Source organism: Sebastes fasciatus, chromosome 2 (assembly GCF_043250625.1).
Source record: "Sebastes fasciatus isolate fSebFas1 chromosome 2, fSebFas1.pri, whole genome shotgun sequence".
Lineage (NCBI taxonomy): Eukaryota > Metazoa > Chordata > Actinopteri > Perciformes > Sebastidae > Sebastes > Sebastes fasciatus.
In genome coordinates this window covers 2,881,741-2,897,795 of record NC_133796.1, presented here as the reverse complement: position 1 = coordinate 2,897,795, position 16,055 = coordinate 2,881,741, and the positions used below count along the sequence as shown (strand labels likewise).

The 16,055-nt window shown below is 41.0% G+C and overlaps 1 protein-coding gene across 17 annotated transcripts in view; it reads left to right on the top strand.

Moving 5' to 3' along the window:
* ppfia1 (PTPRF interacting protein alpha 1) overlaps positions 1-16,055 on the top strand; it is a 58,870-nt gene that overhangs the window by 33,085 nt on the left and 9,730 nt on the right. For 8 of the 17 annotated variants that reach the window (XM_074657649.1, XM_074657692.1, XM_074657641.1 and 5 more), the window contains 12 exons: positions 3,556-3,639; positions 3,774-3,905; positions 4,110-4,172; positions 5,045-5,124; positions 5,219-5,369; positions 6,146-6,369; positions 6,480-6,711; positions 10,332-10,361; positions 11,687-11,811; positions 11,901-12,073; positions 13,260-13,353; positions 13,769-13,780. In XM_074657649.1, the coding sequence (XP_074513750.1) occupies positions 3,556-3,639; positions 3,774-3,905; positions 4,110-4,172; positions 5,045-5,124; positions 5,219-5,369; positions 6,146-6,369; positions 6,480-6,711; positions 10,332-10,361; positions 11,687-11,811; positions 11,901-12,073; positions 13,260-13,353; positions 13,769-13,780 (1,400 nt within the window). The remainder of the gene's footprint in view (positions 1-3,555; positions 3,640-3,773; positions 3,906-4,109; positions 4,173-5,044; positions 5,125-5,218; positions 5,370-6,145; positions 6,370-6,479; positions 6,712-10,331; positions 10,362-11,686; positions 11,812-11,900; positions 12,074-13,259; positions 13,354-13,768; positions 13,781-16,055) is intronic. The other 9 variants (XM_074657759.1, XM_074657778.1, XM_074657719.1 and 6 more) reach the window with 3 other exon arrangements.

Sequence of the window (16,055 nt, the reverse complement as noted above, 5' to 3'; positions counted from 1 at the left end):
TTTAAATACGTATTTAAATGTTGATTGGTAATCAGAGGCCTTTCCAAATCCCATCCTTTGATAGAATCTTCCATTGATGTGTCTCTTGGTGGCAATTGTGAAAAAAACAAACTGAAAAAGAATATGAATGAACTAAAGATTGCATTACTTCTAACTCTGATCCTATCCTAAACACACAGTGGGTACCAGCACACGTAATGTGCCCAGGGCTGCTGGATTATTTCCTTTACATCACAACAACCAGGAGCTCCCTGCGGAAGCTGCTGAGGAAGCCATTGTTTATGTTACTCCAAATATCCACAGGGACCTATTTTTAGAGATTTGGCTCATGTTTTTATCCATTTATAGTTTGAGTCTTTGTCTAGGACAACACATGCTGCTGCTGCTGCTGCTGAAGCTGCACGGGCAACTTAGCACCTTATTTGTATTGGAACTGGCTCACAGCACATCTCTGAACGTTAAGCTACCAATCATTCTTATTCTCATCTGAGTCTTTTGTCAAAGAGTTTATCAGGGGGCGCCTGGGTTAGCTCAGTTGGTAGAGCGGGCGTCCATGTATTAAGGCTTGGTCCTGACCGCGGCGGCCCGGGTTCGATTCCGGCCTGTGGCCCTTTCCGCATCCACTCTCTCTCTCCCCCCTTTCACGACTCTATCCACTGTCCTGTCATAAAAATGGAAAATGCCCCCCCCAAAAAAAAAAAAAAAAAGAGTTTATCAGGAAGCAGGCACCTCTTTTCACATCTTTTAAGTAATGTAATCTCTGACCATTCTGCAGTTTTTTTCCTTTTCTTCTACTTTTACTATGCAGATGGACCCGTCCTTTAAGCCACATAGTTGTTATATAGAACAGAGCAGATAGTCAGACAGGCCTAGATATGGAAAGAAATCTCTTGGTATGTTTTAATATTGCCTCCATGCAGTTACAAAACATTGACATAAATCATCTATTCTTTTCTCCACCCTCTCATTATTCCATCATCAGTCACTCAGTCTATCTTCTGAAGTCTACTACTACATCCCTCATTGTATTATTCCTCCTTCAATACAATATATCATCTGTTTGTCTACCTGTTCCGTCTTCAAGTCTAGAAATGACAACGGTCACAACAACAGTCATCATGTTCTGTTGAATCTACAGCTTTCTGTCCAATTTAATTGTGCTAAAGTTCACATTAAAACCCTGTTTTCTCCTCTTTCCCATTTCTTTCTGTCATGCTCTGTTTTTTGTGTGCTCTTCATGCTGCCCTTACCGCCTCCTTGTCAAACCCCCTAGTGTGTTCTGTGTGGCTCTAAAGGCGCTAAGACTCAGAAGAAGGTAGACCAGCTTCACTCACAGAGCTAAACCTCCTGGATGGTGGAAAACTCTCACTTTTGTTCTGTTACTGAACTCAACCAGGGCAAGAGAAACAAATGGCACGATTTACATTTCCACAATTGAATGTAATAATATTAGTCTTCCTACAGTTTATCCTTTACATGCCAAGTGCCTGGTTAAGTGCAGTGTCAGACTACATATCAACATGGTATCTTATTGAGCCCTGACGTGGCCTTCTCTGTACGCCTGTGTGTTTGTGCTTTATGTGCTGGTGAGCTGTGTTGATCAGTGCTTCATGCTGGTACCGCTCCTTTTTTCTCAGAACATAGAAAACCCTAATGTCTGGTGTCTAACACAAACAGGAAGTTCCAGCTGATTTTCTCAAAGACTTGTGGAGACCCTGCCCATTAGAGCTTCTAAAAACCGGAGCAGGCTGTGTCACAGAAAAATGTTTACCGGCAGCCGACAGATTGACAATATCTGCTATTATACATTGGTTATATTTTTCAATATACCTAATTGCAGTTGAAATATTGAAGTAATTGTTTCATGAGCCAGTAATCATTATTCACATAAACATAGTCCTCTGTTGAACGGTGACGGTTTTTATGGCTGTTTTAGTCTTTCTTTGGGTCATGCTGCTTTGCTGTCCTCTCCTAATGCAGCTGGTGCTGGATCTCTAGTTGTTCATTAGCATATGTAGATGATGCTTGCTTCGCAGGCTGTTGATGTTGGTGACCCCCTCCTTTTGAAGGACTTGCACCCAAAACCTCAAACAGGGCCACACTTAGGCCTTTTAGGCTTCGGCCACAGCGAGGTCCTTCTCCAGGATGGATGACAAATCCCTCTAGTGCGAGATCAAACTCTAGAGACACTGACTACGTTTACATGCACAAAATATTCTGTTTTTTGCCCTTATTCCGAAAAAGACAATATTCCTACTAAGCTGTTTACATGGCGAACGAAAATGAATATTCCACTAATATTCCAGTTTACATGCAGCCGTTCATACTCCAATTAACGTAACCGGTGGCGGACTTGTCGGACCGCGTGAACACGGCCTTCCTCTTTCATTCCTTCATCCACCTTCTTAAAAAGGTTGGCATCGTGATATTTGCGCACATCCAAAAACCTGTTGATATCCAAGTCTTTCATCATGTTTAGAAGTAGATGTATTTCTCCTTCCGACCAGAAATGTGGGCTTTTCTTTTTGGGCAGTAAAAAAAAAAAAAAAAGGTAACACCTGCACACTTACTCCATGCCACAATATTTTTATTATGAACTATGTTTCAATCCTGTTTGGATCTTTGTCAGGTCAAGGTGTTTGAAAAAGTGGAAACCACACCCATATTTATACATAAAGCACACCAAAAGTTAAACAAGCTCTATGATGGCAGGTGTAGTTCCATTAAAAAAAACACCAGCGTGATAAAAACATCCACAAACAATTCACAATTTGATAAAGTATTTATAAACATTATGTCATATTCATCAACACATATATCAGAAAATCCATCACCTACGTTCAAAAATATTACATTAAGGTAGAGGAAAAAGGAAAGAAGAAATATTTAATACATGTACAATAATCGGGATTGAAACACCCGTCTAAATAAGTCATCAGAATATGGAAAAAGACACACCGGTTGTATAAAAGTATCTGTCAGAATATATAATTGTAACTGTATATACAGTATAGGAAGAGCCATCATAGTAAAACCACCATTATTTGTATTAGAGAAATTGTTTGATCTCATACTCTTTATTCAGACCTCTAGGTGAAAATATAGTAGCTTTCTCTTTGGAGTAAGAGGGTATTTAAATCACCACCGGGCTACGCTGATCCTAGTTCCGGATGCAGCTCCTGCAATCCTGGTTTTTAATGCTCTTTGTGTTTTTCTCACATATGCTGTGTGTCACAAACTGCCGTAAAAACCCCAGTTGAGATGCATATTGTGAATCCGCTGTATACACGTCCAAAGAACGCTTCTAAAATCTGAATATTATCGGCATATCCCGCATGTCTTAATCGGAAAATGCTCCATTCAGAATAAGGAGTAATTCAGAATTCCCAAACGGAATATGCTGTTTACATGACCCATATCAAATCTGGAATATTTTCATAGGCGGAATAATAGGGGAGTATTAGTGTGCATGTAGACGTAGTCTCTCTCATCAGCGCTGAGAGGATTGAATATACTGAGACACAAAGTTTTTTCTTTATTGTCCCCGAATTTTAGGCAGAGGAACGCCACGGCAATGTGGAGGAGAGACTGAGGCAGCTGGAGGCCCAGCTGGAGGAGAAGAACCAGGAACTGCTCAGGGTGAGAAAAAGAGGGAAGATGGGAAGACTGCTGTTTCTTGGCTTACTTCCTCGCCTCAGAGTTTCTGTTGCTATTAAGACCGTGTTAACATGTGTGCCTTTTTAGAAATGCTTTTTTTTTTTCTATTTGTATAGGCACGGCAACGAGAAAAGATGAACGAGGAGCACAACAAGCGTCTATCTGAGACAGTCGACAAGCTCCTTTCAGAGTCCAACGAGAGACTGCAGCTTCACCTCAAAGAGAGGATGTCTGCTCTGGAGGATAAGGTGACTAATACAGAAGAGTTGTCAGTGGTGATGATTTCAAGAGGCGGAGGACAGTGCATTCTTTGCCATAATACATATTTGTTGTTTCTCCACTATGTGTGTCCCATGACTAGGTGATAATGACATCATATGTCATGGTGCATAGTTAGTAGCTCAGTCACTGTTTATTTGCTGTCTCTTTAGCTTGTTCCTGTCTCTTTTCAGAATGCCCTGATAAGAGAACTGGAGCACACCAAGAAGTTGATTGAGGAGTCTCACCATGAGAAGGTGAGAGGTTGTTTAAAGCTTTAAAGCTGATTTTTCCCTCTGTGTCTGTGGCTTCTTGTAATGGGTTCTTATTAAAGCGGTGAAAATGTTCTCGCACATTCTCACCTTCAGTTATTTCCAAACTTAGCACAGCTAATGTTGTCTCAGCTAGTGCTACTAGCATTTACATTATTCATAATCTTATTGATTGCTAACGGCTGAGTGGGCGTTTCCATTTGAAAAACCCAGAAAAGAACAGAGATGAAGCTGTCCTTAAAATATAACAATAAGGAACATTTCAAACACTTTCACTTGCAAAACATTACACTGTACAAACACTGATCAAACACTGTACAAACACTGATCAAACACTTTCCCAGAAGGCAACAGGTCACACTCTTATGCTAAGAAATTGAAGATACCAAAATACATAAAATAATAAAAAGTGAAACATGCATTTGGGGGAGTGTTTCAATTAGTTCCACTGTGTATATTTAAGTATTCAAAGCATCCAAACATGTATCATCTCTGTGATCGGCACATCTGGGTGATGCTGTCAAATGTGCGTTAGCATGTTGGATGTGTTTCCATTCACATGTTATGCAACGGTGGAACAACGCCGACACCGTTGTCGTCTTATGCACAACTCTCTGTTGTCTGGACGGAACTCGCACTTGTGGCGTCCACCTTAAAAATGTCCCCACTGTGGGACTAATAAAGGAATATCTTATCTCTTACGTGCATCAATCTACATACCGTGTATTCTGCATCCTGTACCGTGACGGTTTGGCACAAATACACAAACCGTTACAGCCCTACTAGTAAAGGTAGTCACAGACTTTGTATCGTTATCAAATGATCACTATGTCTGTAAATGTCCTCCTCTCCTATAGGAGCAGCTCCTGATCCAGATCGAGACCATGAGGGCAGAGAACGAGCAGGGTAGGAGCAGGAGCAACTCCTTACTACATGGGTAAGCCAGTTAACGAGGTTGAGTTTACAGTTTCAGCCTCTAACCTCCAAGAGTCTTTCTGATTGTTTTTTATGACTTTTTTTTTTATTTCCAGACGGCCTCAGCTGGGCAGCACTCCAGATTTCAGGTATCCAGTGTCGGCTTCCTCAATGATGGACAGTAACTCGGACCATTACGGCAGCGCTCTTGTGCTGAGACGGCCTCAAAAGGGACGGATGGCGGCGCTCCTGGACGAGCCGTCCAAGGTGAGCTCCCAGCTCATCTACTGATGGCTTGTTTATTCTTTGTTTACGTACAAATACTCATATAGAATTTGAGCTAAATTAATACTGAGCTTTAAATTTCCTCCAGTGATGTTTAAGGAATGCACCGGGCAGCTGGCAGATCGGGCTTTTGATTAACTCACTTGTTAACATTTGAGAACATCTACGTGTCCAAGTGATTTAGACACTTTACCATAGACAATTTATGTAGCATAAATACTGACGAGCATCCAGTCAAATGAGAATGAGCTTCTATCAGAAATCATGTGTGTACTTTAGGAGATTCCTATTACTTGAAAATTAAGACACAATTAAGGTTTTCTTGTGATCTTTCCCCCTTGTGAATTAATTGAATTTACTGGAAGGGACTTTTGTCATTATTTTCTTCTTCGTGTTATTTGTGTTGTGTGCCTTTTTTCCTTCCTCTTCCTGTTTGAGTTCTTTTTGATGATTTTCTTCTTCTCCATTTCTTTCTGTTTGCTTCCACTCTGGACCTCAGCGACATGTAAGTCAGTGTGGTGGAGATAACAGTGAACGTTATAGAGTCTGTGTGGTGCATTCATGACAAATACTCAAGTATCCAGCTAACATCCTGATGTCTCTGTTGCTTCTCATTCTCTCATATCCCTGCTTTCTCTTTCTGTTTATCCTTTTCTTCCTACAATATCTGATTTTCCTGTCTGAATACTCTTGGTATCTTTATCTCTCCTTCCATTTTCTCTCCTTTCCCTATTTTACGCCTGTATGAATTAATGCAGGTGCAGACTTTGAATGAGCAGGAGTGGGAGCGCATGCAGCAGGCCAACGTGCTGGCAAACGTGGCCCAGGCCTTTGAGAGTGACATGGACGCCTCAGACCTGGAGGAGGATCGAGAGACGATATTCAGCTCGGTGGACCTGCTGTCCCCTGGTGGCCAGGCTGACGCACAGACCCTCGCCTTAATGCTGCAGGAGCAGCTGGACGCTATCAACAACGAAATTAGGTACAAGCACACCAAAACCTTGCTTCATGGAACCTTATCTTTTCCATCAAAATGTCTGCAGTGCATTCATTTATCTTCACCATCTCCTTCTCCTTCCTTTATCATTCCAGGATGATCCAGGAGGAGAAGGAGAGCACAGCCATCCGGGCAGAGGAGATTGAGTGCAGGGTGGGCAGCGGCGATAGCCTGGGAGGACGTTTCCGCTCCATGAGCTCCATCCCCCCGTCACTGTGTGCGGGCTCATCGTTGGGCGGCTCTCCCCCAAGCTCTGGCCACTCCACCCCCAGACGCATTCCCCGCAGCCCCAACAGAGAACTGGACCGCATGGGTGTCATGACCTTGGTAAAACTTCTTTTACTTTCACGTTTCCCAACCAGGAACACACAATGGCGCTGAATAGCTCATTTAAACGGCGGGTCCATTATTATGTCGGTGTATTATCTACAGTAACTGGCGGTCGGCATGCTCTCAGTTTGGAGTAGCTGACAGCAGTACCGGTATGGAAGTTAAGCAATGTTCTGCTGTGGATGCCACGTTAGTTTGGATCCGAAAGTCACACAATAACACAAGCAAACTAACCGATCGATGCCGCGGTAGACCAGCAACTCCTGTGCTCTGAGAGGTCAAATTACTGTTTTTTTCAATGGAGTCTGGCAGCTTTGAATAGAGCGATATAAAGGTAAGGCAAGGTAAAGTAGTGAAAATATTCTAAATACAGCGTACACTTAAATTGATATTGAGTTTTTTAGGCGGCTAAAATCTGTTTTTCTGCTGCTCCCATCTGCAGCCGCTTTACCTCGCCGTCAGACAGCCCTTTCTGATGGGGAACTGAAGCCGTTCTATTGCTCTTTTCAAAGCCACCAGACTCCATTCACAAAAACAGTAATTTTACCTCGCAGAACACAGGAGTATACAAACAACCCCAAATCAAAAAATCAAAACTAACCTTTTCAGTTACTTCCAAATGTAGCATAGCTAACGTTGACTCAGCTAGTGCTAGTGTTCACATTATTTACAACCTGATGGATTAGTTTACTTTAATAACCTACATCACTGCTTTTTGCTAACGGCTGAGTGGGCGTTTCCATTTGAAAACAGAGTAAAATACGGATGGACCCGCCCTATAACTCCCATTTTGAGATGCCTCATTCAGTAATGTCTAATAAGTGATAATTATAATTTCTTTTGTACTTATTTTTATGTTGGTGTTTTGGTTGTAGTTCAAGCCTAAGAGCATGTGTTCGTCCATATATGCTTTAACACTGTTTGCCTTTCCATGCTGATTGTGTGTATTTATGCTGTCTCGTCCCATCAGTGTGGTTGGTGTACTAATGCTTCGTGTGTATGTAACATGTGTATATGTAACTGCCCCTTGCTTGTAGCAATATTGCTATGACCCCTGCATCATCCAGAGCTCCCTCTCCCAGCAGACAGTAACTTACCTGCCCTATGGTGCAACTGGCTTCAGTCCCCCCCCTCAACCCTATAGCTATGCACCATACTTTCAGGTACCTGCAGTTCTTTCCACAGCTCCCTTCCTTCCCTCCCCGGGTGGGTGCAGCTCGCCTCTTCCTTTCCGCTCTGTTCTTTTTGATATCTCTAAACACCCACACGGGACACTTTTTCCACTTTGCTCCGAGAATAATTCTGATTACGCATTTACCGCAGAAGGAGCCTTTTTATGAAACTAAAATGTAACTGAATGAGGTCATATTGTGTTATGAATGAGAAGAATCAGACTGTTGGCATTGGAAACTTTTCTAGCTTTCCCTTTCTATCAGCAGTAAAATGGTTTATAGACGCTACTTCAGTGGCTACAGATCAAGAATGTAATGAGAAAAAGATGGATGGACTACCTAGTGAAAATAGTTGAGTGCTTCACAGGACAGTTTATTTTGTAGGATGTAACAAGACAAAAAAAAGACTAAAACCTTCAAAACAGATTTTCATCATCTGATTGATTTGAGCTCTGTGAGAAAGTGGAATAACCTAAAGAACAAAACTCCTTGTATTCTTGATCAATGTGAATATTTTGGTGCCTTCAAATGGGGTCGTGTTTACCGTGTTCACGAGAAGAATCCACAGGAACGATGCTCTTGTGGTATTCAAAGCAATTAATTTGCAATTAATCACGCTTAAATATTTTAAACAACTGATAGCCCTAGTTTTTATCTAACAAAATATTCTGCTTCCATCCATATTTGTTGGGAGTTTAACCTTTTAAAAACAACATTTTCACTGAAGTCAAAAAACAGTTTGCTCTCCCGCTCGCCGCACACACAAGGGGAGGTACACATCTGTATCAACAGGACGGTCTAGTATCAATCTAACAGCAACATAAATCACATTTTTATATAGCCACAATAACAAACAATCGTTTTTTCCCCCTTTTTTTAGGGTGATGATGTCATAAAATATGACTGAACATTTTAAAAAATGACATCCAGTACTTGCTATGCTCTACACTTCACAGCATGCATAATTAAGAAGAACAAATTGACAACATTTACTCCTACTTAAAGAGCCTTGTTACATTAGGAACACAGAGAACGGAGCAGCCTGCCTTTTGAAATAACTGTAGGTTCACTTCTGTTAGGTCCAGCTCCTAGGCTTGCTTTCATCCCCTCTCCTTCATCCAGTTTAAACATAACAATGAGCTGGGGGGGGAGTTTGGTTCTCAGGGCCATTGGTTTTCCTGTTAACGCTGGAGCTGCTGTTACTCATCAGTCCTTTCAGGAATTTGTGATCTTGCAATTGCAAGAATTAACTCAAGTCCAAGCAGTACCGCATTTGTTCAGTCCTTGTAAGAAAAAAAAAAGTCACCAATCAGTTAAGGATAAAAAATGAAGTCATCATGCAGGTATTTTCTAATTCAGCTGTTGTAAAACTATTTCAGTGAAAATGAAAATCTGGCGCCAAGTTCTGCCGAGAGTGAGGAATTTAAACAGTTCAAGAAGTTTATCGAACGAGGGCTGTAAAACATTACAGACATGAAAGGAATGCTGCTCTTAGTTTGGCAGATAATGTCTGAGGAACGACTGTCAGCCCTAACATAGTTCTGCTTTTAATCTTGCCTTCGTAAACTATCACATCTGTCTTTAGAGCATCAGTGGAACGAGTCAAAAATGTCCTAATTCCTAAATAAGAAGACACTAGAAGAACAGGAACATTTTGGGTGATTAAATAAATTTCCCCCTTCCTGTTTCTCCTTTTTATAGCTCACTAATCTCTTCCCTGCCCCTGCCTCAGTGTGTCAGTTGAGGAAAGGAAATGAGTGATTAGGTATTTTCCTCCTGGGGGCACGAGAGAAACTACCATAGAAATGTGGCACGCTGATGGTTTATTTGCTCTGCTAATGCCAGGCCTGTGAGGAATGCAGCGGGGAAAGTAACCCTCCCCCCTTTTTTAGGTGCACAGTGGAAAATATGACTCCCAACAGCTCTGGTTCATAAATCCAGGTGTCACACTTAAAAAAAAAAAGAAGACAAAGCAAAACCAATATCTGGCTCATCGTCACCTGTGATTTCAGCACTCTGGTGTTAATCAGAAGAAACCTGCTAGCTGTTTGGCTACTCACTTAGTCAATTATTCAAGTAGATTTCATTGAAGCTTTGATTCCTCTCTTCCATCTCTGATTTCCTGGTTTCCTAGAGCTAGGCTGCATCCATCCTACCTTCCTGACCCAACCTTCAGCGTGGTTGTTTTGCAGTGTCTCCTGTTCGGGTGCGGTGTTGCTCCTGCAGACTTTATTTTCCCAAGAACTGTCTTCACTGAACAATTAAACTGACAACTCTCTGGGTGTGTGTGTGGTTGTGTGTACGCGTGCCAGTATACATGGGTAAATGTATGTCTTGTTCTGATTTCCTGCTCTTGTGTGTTTGTGCATGGCCCGGTTCCACCGCTGGCCTGTTGTGCGTCTCACTAACTGCTTTTCTCCTCTCTCCTTTTTTGCCATGCTTCAGCCTAGTGACCTGCGCAAGCACCGCAGGAAGGTAAACTAGAGACCTGCTTTACTGGGCTCTGTCAGCTACCTGTCTATTACCCTCACTCCCCAGGTGTAATCTACAATGTTCATCTTTAGTTTCTTCATCACATCCCACAATGTACCATCCAGATCAAATTCAAACGTGTCTGAACACTCTCAAAATCCCATTCCCGAACATATAAAGGTGTTGAAATCAAATCTTTAGAGACTCTTGTTATGATCACCTTTTTCCAGACTGATCTAAAACCACTGTGGTTTTTAAATCTGTTTTATTATTCTGGAGCGGAAATATTAGTTGATTAATCACCTGGTCGGTCAAGAGAAAATTAATTTACAACAGCTTTTATAACTGATTAATTGTTTAAATCATTTTTCAAGCAAAAATATGCTATGAATTTGCTGGTTCCATCAAATGTAAAAAAAATACTTGTTTTCTTTGTCTTATATATTAGTAAATTGAATAACTTTGGATTTTGAACAGTTCAGACAAAACAAGCCATTTTATGATATCACATTGGGTTCTTAGAGATTGAGAAAGGGATCCTAACCATTGTGCATCCCTTTTAAAACCAAAATGTTCATGTCAAAAAAAATATATTTTCCACTCTGGTTGAGTTAAATCTTTTAACCAACATCAGTCCTGATCATAACTACCAAATATTCATTAATTTTCTGAATGTTAACCCTTTAAGGGTTGCCAGTTTGTTTATATAATGCCGTTACTGATGTGTTTTTTTTAATAAAACAAAAATTGAATTATTTTCTGTATACTTAATGCTAGGGTGTTTTTTTTTCTTTCTTTTTCCACAGTCTGGGATATGTCAATGATTAGCAACAACATTGATTTTGATGCATAGCATCAAACACTGCAGTGCCCCCAGTGGAAACCAATAGAATAGCATGTATTAGCCCCAAAGGGCAAACATGAGAAAATGGCTCAATCTTGTAGAAAATAGTAAAATGTTGAAGCCAGAGCTCTAGATTGAAAGCCTGATATAATAGAAGGCATGACTTTATTGCTGTAATGGCCGTGGGATCAATATCAATAGCGTCTTTTTTTCCATTGTGAAAGCAACAGTAAAGCTGCTATTTATAGTCCTCCTATAGTGTATTACTTACAGTGAACTATCTCATATTCATATATAGTCTGTATGGACTGGTCACAGAGCTGCTTGGTGACATACGTAAACAATGAATAGTGTAACTTTAAGGAAGCAGCTTCCTACTCAACAGCTGTGTTCAATATGTCTTTAGTTCTTTGCCTCATGTCTGTACGGGGTGAAATCGGTAAGATCTCCCTCTTTAACATGTGTCTCTTCCGCTGTGATGCAGTCTGCTCAGGATGACAAGGCCACTATCCGATGTGAGACGTCACCTCCGACCACTCCGCGCTCCATGCGCCTAAACCGGGAGGCAGGGCTCACTGCCAGCCATGAGGACATCAGAGACATTCGAGGGTGAGACCTGTTACCTTCTCTTTGGTCTGTCCACCGTTTGTCTCTCTCTAGTCTCTCTCCATCTAATACCTTCCCCTTTGGTCCCATAGTCTGGCTGGCCTGCAGGACGGCCAGGGTAGTGACCCCAGCAGTAGTAACAGCAGCCAGGACTCCCTCAACAAAGCAGCCAAGAAGAAGAGTATCAAGTCTTCCATCGGACGCCTCTTTGGGAAGAAGGAGAAGGGCCGACCCAGCATTCCCGGCAAGGACTCCCCCAGCCAAGGTCAGGCACCAGGCACAGGGTTTTTATCATGCCTCTGCACCGGCGACAGCCGTGGACGGAGGCATTATGTGTTCCAGTTGTCTGTCTGTCTGTCTGTCTGTACATACGTACTCGTGAACGCCTGAAGGGAATTTCTTAAAATTTTGCACAAACGTCCACTTGGACTCAAGGATGAATAGATTAGATTTTGGTTCACACATATGTCTAACAGGATAAAATGATGTAGTGATGACGTTTCGGACAGACATGAGGCGGTAATTCTAGTTCCACTAATGATAGAGATGTTCCAATACTATTTTTTCCTCCCCGATACTGATTCTAATACCTGAACTTGCGGTATCGGCCGATACCAAGTACCAATCCGATACAAGTACCGATCCGATACCAGCGTCATTAAAAATATATACTGTATATATGTATAGTTATTATTATGTAAGGGATAATGTACAGCGAGCTGGTCATTGTTGTGAAAGAATCCCCGACAGGGTGATGCTGCAGAGAAATCAATATTTTGACACAAAAACGGTCCGCTAGAGTCCGACATCAGAGCTGAGCCCATAGCAACGGTCTGCTATAAAGAAATTACAGACCGCAGATTGCCGTGATTGACCAATCAGAATCGAGTATTCAACACAGCCGTGTAATAATATTATTTTACAGCTGTTGACTACTGACCATATATGGATGTGATATGATTACTATCTTTGTTGAATAGCCTGGCTCAGGTTAAACCCTTTGGAGAACATGAACAAATACATACAGAGAATGAATGCAGTGGAACTTTATTTTATTGTTCAGTTTGTCGGTTACAAAGAACAGGTTGTTTGCTATCGTCAGGTGACAAACTACCTGCAGTCAGTTCTTCTTCGCTGCTCTAAAACAGTAGTTGCCAGTGGCAGCCGTGATACATCCAGGGGGACAGCACAGTGAAGGCTACTGTTTTGGAGCGGCGAAGAGGAAGAATTGATTTCAGGTTAAACAAGTTGATTTCTTTCTGGGTTAATAAATTATGGTATCAGATCGGTGCATAGACGTACTCGCTGATACCCGATACAGAATTATTTGGGAAATATTGGACGCATTTCTGATACTGGTATCGGTATTGGAACAACTACATCACATCGTCGCATCACATCGTTCCTTGCGCTGTCAGATCTCTGAACAAGGTGTGTGTTTATGTTCCTAGCTGGCACTCCTGAGGCAGAGAGCTCTCCTAAAGATGGCTTAGGAATGGGCACCCTGGGAGGCCCTGCAGAGAAGAACAGGAAGCTGCAGAAGAAGTAAGTGTCTCTCTAACAGTTCCCCCCCACAGTTTATGTAGACTGAGAAAGAAGATGATGAGATACCACCCTACTCTACTGGTGTACAGTGTTAATAACATTATTGTGGACTTGGTGCTCCTGCTGCAGTCCAGGTCTGGCTCACATGCTCACTCCCCGCCACCTGGCTCACGCTCACTCCTATCAGCTCATCTTCCTTCCATCCCACACCCAGTCATTTCCATTGCAGTTATCTCCCACAACTATTTTATGTTTTTTTCCCCCTTCATTCTTAGTTTTGTGCAAACATATTGCAAACACCATAAATGCTGTTTTGCTTCCAAGTAGCTCTTAAATTAGTTCATTCTAGTCTCTTTATCGTTTTGTCAACCTCCCTCTTCTTTTTTTATCATCCCCTTCCTCATTCCATGTGTAGTCCAAAGACAGGGTAAGTTTGTTCATGTTGCTTTTGCTTTGCCTTATCTTCTTTCCACACTTGGCTTCACATTGACCTCACCAATAACTCTGAGGACCCCAAACGACTGTCCCTCCGAGTGTCTGATGGCTTTTCCGTGCTGCTCTTTACCCTGCTTTCCACAGAGGAGCTTAACTAACAGGAATGTGTGTGTGTGCTGAGTTTTAGTGAGTGACACATTTTCCTCTCGCAGTTTTCCTATTTGGAGCATGAAGTTATGCACTACAACTACAGGGAAGATAACGGAACCAAACAGTTGGCTTTTTGTGAACTTTCTTGTCCATAAGTTTGAAAAGAATCATTTATCATTTAGATTTCACTTTAGCACAACCACTGTGTTGCTTTGAATCAGGGTTTACGCTAGACTTTTTTTTTTTTTACGGCCAATATGGCTGTTAATATTTGAGAATTGTGGCCGTATAGAAAAACTACCAGACATTATGTTTTAAACAGACATATAATAGCCGTCATTTGACATGACTTTAAAATAAGTTCAATGAAGAAGCAGTCTAAAAAATAGAATAATAGGCTGGTCAGTCTAAATTCAAAATAGTGTTGTGTGGCTCGTAGGGCTGTAGCCTACCAAATAGTTCAAAGCTTCATTCATAATGTTTACATTCAAATTATAATCATTAATACCTTACTGAAAAATTGTGTGGAATAACTCCACTTCTCTTTCTCTCTCTGTCTCTCTCAAACACGGACTCGCACGGCGGCGCTCCTCGTCCAAAAGTCAAAATTTATTAAAAAAAAGAAAAAAGATTTAATCCTTTCCAAAGTTCACAACATGTTTTTATCTAACAAAATATCCTGCTTCAATCCATATTTGTTGGCGTTCAGCCTTTAAAAAACATTTTCATTGAGGTAAAAAAAAACGTCATATGACGACAGACAAACAAAGCTTCATTCAAAAACCTCAATAGAAGCTTCCACTGTAAAAAAAAGAAAATGACACTCGGTGCCTGTCGTGGCTTAGTCAGAGCCACTCTGTCTGTTTCCCATTTACACAGTCAGCTGGCTGTGTATAAAGACAGGCTTTTTTTTTCAGCACACACAGCGGAGGAGATATTCGCTGAATTTGACGAAAAGTGAATCGGATTAGAATCGGCATGTACATTTTTGTATAGTATAAGTTTATATTTAAGTTGTCTTGGCAACATATTTTACAATATTAGGCTATTTAATATGATATTGATACATTTAATTATTTATTTGGCATCTTGGCCATTGATAATTTAATCTGCCGGACAACTACATGTGATACCGGCAAAAAAACAGCTAACATAAACCATGCTGTTAAGTTAAGAACATGCTTTTGGGCACATCTGTTAATCTTTTCATTCATTCATTCATTCATTCAACCTTTATTTTAACTCGGAAATACAATGAGGTAGAGACCTCATTTACATTATAGGCGAGTAAAAAAAAAAAAATCCTAGGCAACAAGAAACACAAATACGAAACTTAAATGAAAATGGCGATTAAATAGTGGAAAATAATAAAAAGCAAAATTATTAAAGTATTAAAACCTTAAGAAAGAATAAAGCAAATAAAATGTAAAGCAAATAAATCAACTAAAACAAGAACAGCTCTAGGTGAAATAGGATGAAATTGAGAATTTAAATTGCCTTAATGATAAAAATGAGACACGCTTCAGATTGTTCTGCATGTTATTCCATGCTGCAGGTGCACAATGACAAAAAATGGATTTTTCAAGCCCAAGAAAAACAGACATCACCTGCAATGTAATCCAATAATTTGAGCTGAGCTTGTTCGATAAATGGCCACTTTAAAAGACAACGATAAAGTAATGTAAGGGGGGTGAAACCCAGTAAGGGCCTTATACTGTAAGTAAATAAACCCAGTGTATATCACACCTTACACAGAGAGAGAGGGCCATCCAAGCTTAGCATACAGCTCAAAATGATGAGTATTATAATTATCACCAGTAATAAATCTGATAAACAGCATCCTAGAGGCTTCAGAGCTTCAGCTGAAGGGCTGAATGGGCTTGTTCTTTATCAGTGCACCTCCATCTAGTGGCCATGCACAACCACCTTCTTCATTTTATAGCATAAGATAAGACTTGTTGCCATGCCCGTGAATTAAAAACTCTCAGAGAACCTGAATCAGAAGCTAAATAAAGCCATTGTTCCTTCATTACAAACTGAGAATGTGCATGAAATGGATGTACAGAATCCAGAAAGCCGTTGCAAACGTTTTCCTGCCCTAAATACTTCCCTTTATG